This window comes from Anoplophora glabripennis, unplaced genomic scaffold (assembly GCF_000390285.2).
Source record: "Anoplophora glabripennis isolate ALB-LARVAE unplaced genomic scaffold, Agla_2.0 scaffold57, whole genome shotgun sequence".
NCBI lineage: Eukaryota > Metazoa > Arthropoda > Insecta > Coleoptera > Cerambycidae > Anoplophora > Anoplophora glabripennis.
The window spans coordinates 1,345,654-1,351,653 of NW_019416296.1; the positions used below are offsets into that span (position 1 = coordinate 1,345,654).

A 6,000-nucleotide genomic window follows, 5' to 3' on the forward strand; every position below is an offset into this window, starting at 1 on the left:
CAAATAAAATTCTGGAATGATTTCCAACAATCGAAATTCGTAAGCAGGGAATGAAACAGCAAACAGCGCAAATTTTAGATATACATATTTCTTGTGCATGCCCAAGATCGTTAAAGAAGTACTTTAACGGCCTTGGTGGATGGCCCTGATTCCTGAATGTGTTGACCCCCTAAAATTAATAGTCAAGAAAAATAAAAGTTAGATGGAAATCAAAAGCGTTACTTAGCGTAAGTTATTCTTTCCTTAGCGTTAAGAAATCTCTAAGACATTTGGTGGAAACGAGCATAATTCACTTGTCGAGCTCGCTGATCGAATTATCACGATCACGGTTCCACTGCATTATGGCGAGTTCACTTTTAGGGTCCACAAAGCTAGAATTATTTTTTCTCTATCTGCGTACACTTTCAATGATCACCGGATTTCCGAAAAGTTTCGTCGTGGTTTGAAGGTTATGTTTATTTTATAGGTTAAGAATAGTGAAGTCAAAATGGGAACAAATAAACCATTATTTCGTAATCTAAATGCTGATGATCCCGACCCAGAGGCAACGGAGATTGAATCTCTGTGTATGAACTGTCATGCTACTGTAAGTAAAAAACCCTAATAGTATTTATAGTTAATTTGAACATTTTAGGGTTTAACCAGATTACTTTTAACTAAAATACCTTTTTATAAAGAAGTGGTGTTGATGTCCTTCACTTGTGATCAATGTGGATATCAAAACAACGAGATACAATCTGGTGCACCTATATCAGATAAAGGTGTAAAATTCGTTCTTACAGTAAAATCGGAAAGGGATTTAAATCGACAAATTGTTAAAAGTGATTATGCAAGTATTAAATTGGTTGAAATAGATTTCGAAATACCATCCGAAAGCCAAAAAGGAGGTAAGAGGTGTAATAATCCTATTAGTTAAAAGTAATCTTAATTTAATTCAGAGGTAACTACTGTTGAGGGCATTATAAATCGAATTATCATGGGTTTAGAGCAGGATCAACCAGTTAGAAGAATACAGCATCCAGATATAGCAACTCAAATAGATGAGGTTATAAATAAATTACAAAAATTGAAAACTTTAGAAGAACCGTTTACACTGGTATGTGTAAATTATTATATTTAATACAAGATAATATCTGTTACTTTTCAGATTTTAGAAGACATGTCAGGCAACAGTTTTATAGAGAATCCAAATGCTCCAAAAAACGATGAACGGTGTAAGGTACATTACTTTACCAGAAACAAAGAACAGGATCATGAAGTAGGAATATTCACAAAAGAAGAAATTACGGGAGAAAAGGAGAGTGCAATTTTACATCCGATATCAGGATATACTTTAGAAGAGTTAGAAGGGGAAGTTTTAAAGTTTCCTACCAACTGTTCTAACTGCGGATCTCCTTGCACTACAAATATGAAAATGACAAGTATCCTTTCTGAATCCGATGAATTGGCTCTATTTAAGGGGGTAAAAAAAATATTGCATTAACTGAGTGCTGCATTAAAGAGCAATAAAAGTTATTTAAATTATTTTTAATACCAAAAAAATTTTACGTATTCAGTTTTGACTTTTCAGTTTAAATTTTAAATATTTGTATGCACCTTATAAAAAATCTAGATATTCCCCATTTTAAAGAAGTTGTTATTATGGCGACGACCTGCGACATTTGTGGACACCGGACAAATGAAGTTAAGTCTGGTAGCGGAATCGAAGAGAAAGGATTACGAATAGAAGTGGATGTAAATAGCAAAGATGACTTTTCCAGGGATATATTAAAGGTTTTATTTGATACCAAATCTTTCAAAATATTGTATATAAACCTTTTTAGTCGGAAACATGTAGTTTAAAAATTCCACAGTTACAACTAGAAGTGGGGCCTCATGCGTTAGGAGGACGCTTTACGACAGTGGAAGGTTTACTGAAAGCCATACAAGAGCAATTATGTGACCCACAAAATTCGTATTTATATATGTTTGGCGACTCCCAAGAGCCTAAATCGAAACGGAAATTTGAGGAGTTTATAAAAAAGTTTGATGAAATATTGGAAGGGGAGTTACCAGTTACTATCGTACTTGATGACCCCGCAGGGAATAGTTATATACAAGTTAGTATTTTTTTGCTTTTTAAGGAACAAATTTTGCGGTGTAGGTGAAATTATCCCATAGAGCTTATAAAATATGCTAACAGATAAATCAGAGTGGGAGCTGACACTTGCCCACAGATTTTCACGTTTGTAGGCTGTCAGAATCCAGGGGTCATTGCAAGGGAAAAGGAGAAATCCTTATTGTAATAGTTTAAGCAACAAATTCTCTTTTATTTTTGAGGCGCCTTTTCTTAGATCTGATCACGTTGATATTGCTGCCTTCTGGGCTCAGACAGCCTAGAACTGTTGGCATACATTACGTCAAAAAATTATCCAGAATTTGTCAAATTCTGCATAGATTTAAATTTTTTTTATGGAAAGATACTCTACTCTGACGGAAGATTGAACGCAATCTGTTAAGTAGTTTTTTACAGCCGTTAATTTTGTTAGTCCACCTGAAGTGTGTTTCACTATTTTTTCTATCGATAGTTATTGAACAAAGAGTTTACCTAAATTTTGTTCTACCAATGGAATTTCTTGTGCTGAATCGTTGAAAATATTGAGAAAGATGTTCAATAATTCAGTTTTATCAAAAACTCAAGCATACGAATGGTACAATGAATTCAAATATGGTCGAGAAGTGGTTGATTTGGTCGTCCTTCAACATCTTTAACTTAAGAAAACGTCAATAAAGCGAAGGAACTGGTGCTTGCAAACCATCATTATAATTTGAGACAGCTGGCATATGAACTAAACAAATCTCATGAATCAGTTTGCACCATTTTAGTCGATGTTTTGGATGCGTCGCAGCATAGCTGATTTCAGAAGAGCTGAATTTTCTTCAAAAAGATCGTCACAAACATGTTGCTGAAGACATACTTGAACGTGCTAATTTGGACTCAACATTCATCATCCAGGGTTAATAGTTCAAGTAATAAAGAATTCCCTGACTTTCCCAGGTTTTCCCTGACTTATAAAAAAAATCCAGGTCACTTGTTCATTTTTACATACTAATTGGTGTTTATGCATTAAATTTTTTCTTGACTGGACTCCATAATCTTTTTTATACCCTTAGAACGTTTCAAAATCACAAATAGTTTTCTCTTTCAAGAACCCAGGGCCGGCTTTCACAAAATTTCCCTTTGCAAACATCAAATTCCCTGACTTCATGAATATTTTAAAAATTCTCTTGACTATTTCCTGTTTTTTATGAAGAGTAACGGATTCCCTGACTTTTCCCGCCCGCTACGAACCCTGTGACCATAATGGATGACGAGACATGGGTTTACAAGTTTGACATGCAAACGAGGCAACAAGCTTTGGAATGGAGCTTTTCTAATGAGCCGAAACCAAAAAAACCTTGTCAATATCGATCAAAAATCAAACTGTTCTCTTTGACTACCATGGTGTTGTCCACACAAAATTCCTTCCAGGTGGAGAAATAGTCAACAAAGAATATTATCTGCAAATGACAAGATTTATGGAAGGACAGTTCCTGGATTTTGCACCACGATAATTCACCATCACACAAAGAGATAATTGTGAATAAATTTTTGACCAAAAAGTCAAGGGATGTCATCGAACAGCCACCTCACTCGCCAGATATGTCTCCTTATGACTTTTCCTCTTTCTCAACCTCAAATTACCACTTTGTGGAACATGTTTCGGGTCGATAAACATAAAACACACCACAGAAATGAGACAACGTCCAAATCCAAAGCCAAAGGCTGTGCGGAAGGGGGCTACACTTGAAAAAAGCGGACAAACACCCATTATCCACTAACATTGCCAGTGCCGATGCCAGGGATCGAACCCGGACCAGAATAGGAAGTCTGGCCTAGAAATGCTTACCACCGCATGCTCGACCGACTAAAACAAATATCGCTGAAAGAGTTGAAGCCTATACCGGAATCTGCGTTTAAAAAGTGCTTTAACGCCTGGGTTGTTTGCTGGAAAAAGTGTACTGCTTCAAATGGAGCCTATTTTGATGGAGACAAAATAAATTTTAATGACTAATTAATTGAATATATCGTTTTATTGAAAAATTCCAGATACTTTTTTGACAGAATGTATCTAATAATTAATTAATATTTTTTCATAAATCTCAAAAATTTGTTATCGGAATGTATCTTAAAATAACCCGTTTTTAATACACTTTTGATAACTAATTTCTAACTTTTATTTAAGAGTATGAGAGACGATGACCAAACTGATGAAGGCTTGAGGATAACACACTATCAGAGATCATTCGAACAAAATGATGATTTAGGACTAAATGATATGAAAACAGAAAATTATGAAACTGCGTGATTGCAATTTATAATTTGTATATTAAAAAATTAAAAATGAATTAAAGTAGAAAGATGTTTTAATACCTTGTTAGAATATAAAATGGGATATTAGGAAATAAATCATCAATATAGTCTTTCCGAAGGCAGTTGAACATGTAAAAAAATGCCTGGCAATAAAATTTAATGAGTTTCATAAACGTCCCTAAAAAAGTTTCCTGCTAAAAGTAAAAAATAATAATAATTTGTATATAATGTGTAGACAATTTCTATTATATGTTCATTTGGCCAACAACATATTTTAATTATTTATGTCCTCGAACAATTTTATTATACTGATGTAATATTGCCATGTTGTAATATTATTATTATATTACACATCACACCAAATTCTGCATTTTGCTGCACTGCACTGCTGGGCAATTTATCAGTCACTTGTCAACAGCTGAGATTTATTGCCCAGTGGCCCAATACAGCTGTGTTTGTATTTTGTTTGTCCGGGTCGCATTCTTCAACTGGGGGTATACATTTCTACCAGCTGCACGTTTAGTTCGACCAGACCTGTATATGGGTGTGGCTAAATAAATATGGGAACAAGATTTTCAAATATGTCAATGCCGAGTTGCTGCGTCCGCGACCAAATCTGGTACATACTGTCAACCTCTTGGTTCTTCAATTGATATTGGAAAGACTTTACCAATATGTTTATTTTTTGTTTATAAAATAAAATTTTTAATAAGTAATTATTTGTTTTTAATTTTTCACCGTATTATGTTTATGCAGTGATAAACAAGCCGAATATGAAAAGTTCATGTATATTTAACAAGAAAATCTTGAAGAACTTACTCAAGGATACTCGGACAATCACAATCAATGTTCTGAGATAGGGTTACTGGAAAACTCTGTGATTTATTTAAGAAGTTTATTAATATAAAGCTTTTAATTATAAGTACAATGCAAACCATTACATGGTAATAAAATTAAAAATATTATTGAATGAAAAAATAAATATATAAAACACTAATACTGAACCAGCATTAAATTTCAACAATATACAAATATGTTCCAAATAGTATAAATTGCAAACAACATATTCGAGACTCCCGTAACAGAAAATAAAAATTTGTACATTGCTGATACATGTACCGTAATACTGAAACAGATAAATGTTCAGATTGTAACGAAAAATATTCACAGATTGCTAAATGCACGAAGTTACAGACAATAAAGTAATAAATAGTTAATAAATATAATCTTATTAATACGTTGTAGTGTCAAAATAAATATTATTTCTATTTCAACAAAAATTATAAAATTAAACAGTCAAATAATAATGAAGTGTTAAAAACTTGAATATTGAATTCCATTTAAATAAAAGTCCACTGAATATACAAGATGGTAGAATAAAAATTTCGTAACAAAATATACAAATATAAGGAGCTTCCTACGAAGTCATATATTCAGTAGTAACAAAAATACACCTACCTGTAATTTTGGTGTTATCATTTTACAATCAGTTATTTTCTAAATTCTTTAATACAAATGTACAGATTTCGCGGTGCAACCAAGTAAATACTACCTGTGTAACGTAACTCGCTATGCAAGAGGTGTGGAATATTCAATATTAATTAGAG

The 6,000-nt window shown here is 33.1% G+C and overlaps 1 protein-coding gene across 2 annotated transcripts; it reads left to right on the forward strand.

Annotated features, from left to right (window-relative positions):
• The first annotated feature begins 64 nt into the window (after positions 1-64).
• Positions 65-4,436, forward strand: LOC108917512 (zinc finger protein ZPR1). Of its 2 annotated transcripts, XM_018724145.1 has the most exons (8): positions 65-227; positions 467-586; positions 635-887; positions 939-1,096; positions 1,148-1,421; positions 1,613-1,773; positions 1,824-2,099; positions 4,266-4,436. In XM_018724145.1, the coding sequence occupies exons 2-8, from the start codon at positions 488-490 to the stop codon at positions 4,386-4,388; spliced, it is 1,344 nt and encodes a 447-aa protein (XP_018579661.1). In that variant the 5' UTR covers positions 65-227; positions 467-487; the 3' UTR covers positions 4,389-4,436. The 2 variants fall into 2 exon arrangements, with proteins under 2 accessions (XP_018579661.1, XP_018579660.1); XM_018724144.1 differs by lacking the exon at positions 65-227 and having other exon boundaries at positions 418-586.
• Positions 4,437-6,000: the final 1,564 nt, after the last annotated feature.

Coding starts and splice junctions, on each gene's coding strand:
- LOC108917512 (XM_018724145.1), top strand. CDS start 488: ATGGGAACAAATAAACCATTATTTCGTAATCTAAATGCTGATGATCCC. Junction 587..634: donor GTATGAACTGTCATGCTACT/GTAAGTAAAAAA, acceptor TGAACATTTTAG/GGTTTAACCAGATTACTTTT. Junction 888..938: donor ATCCGAAAGCCAAAAAGGAG/GTAAGAGGTGTA, acceptor AATTTAATTCAG/AGGTAACTACTGTTGAGGGC.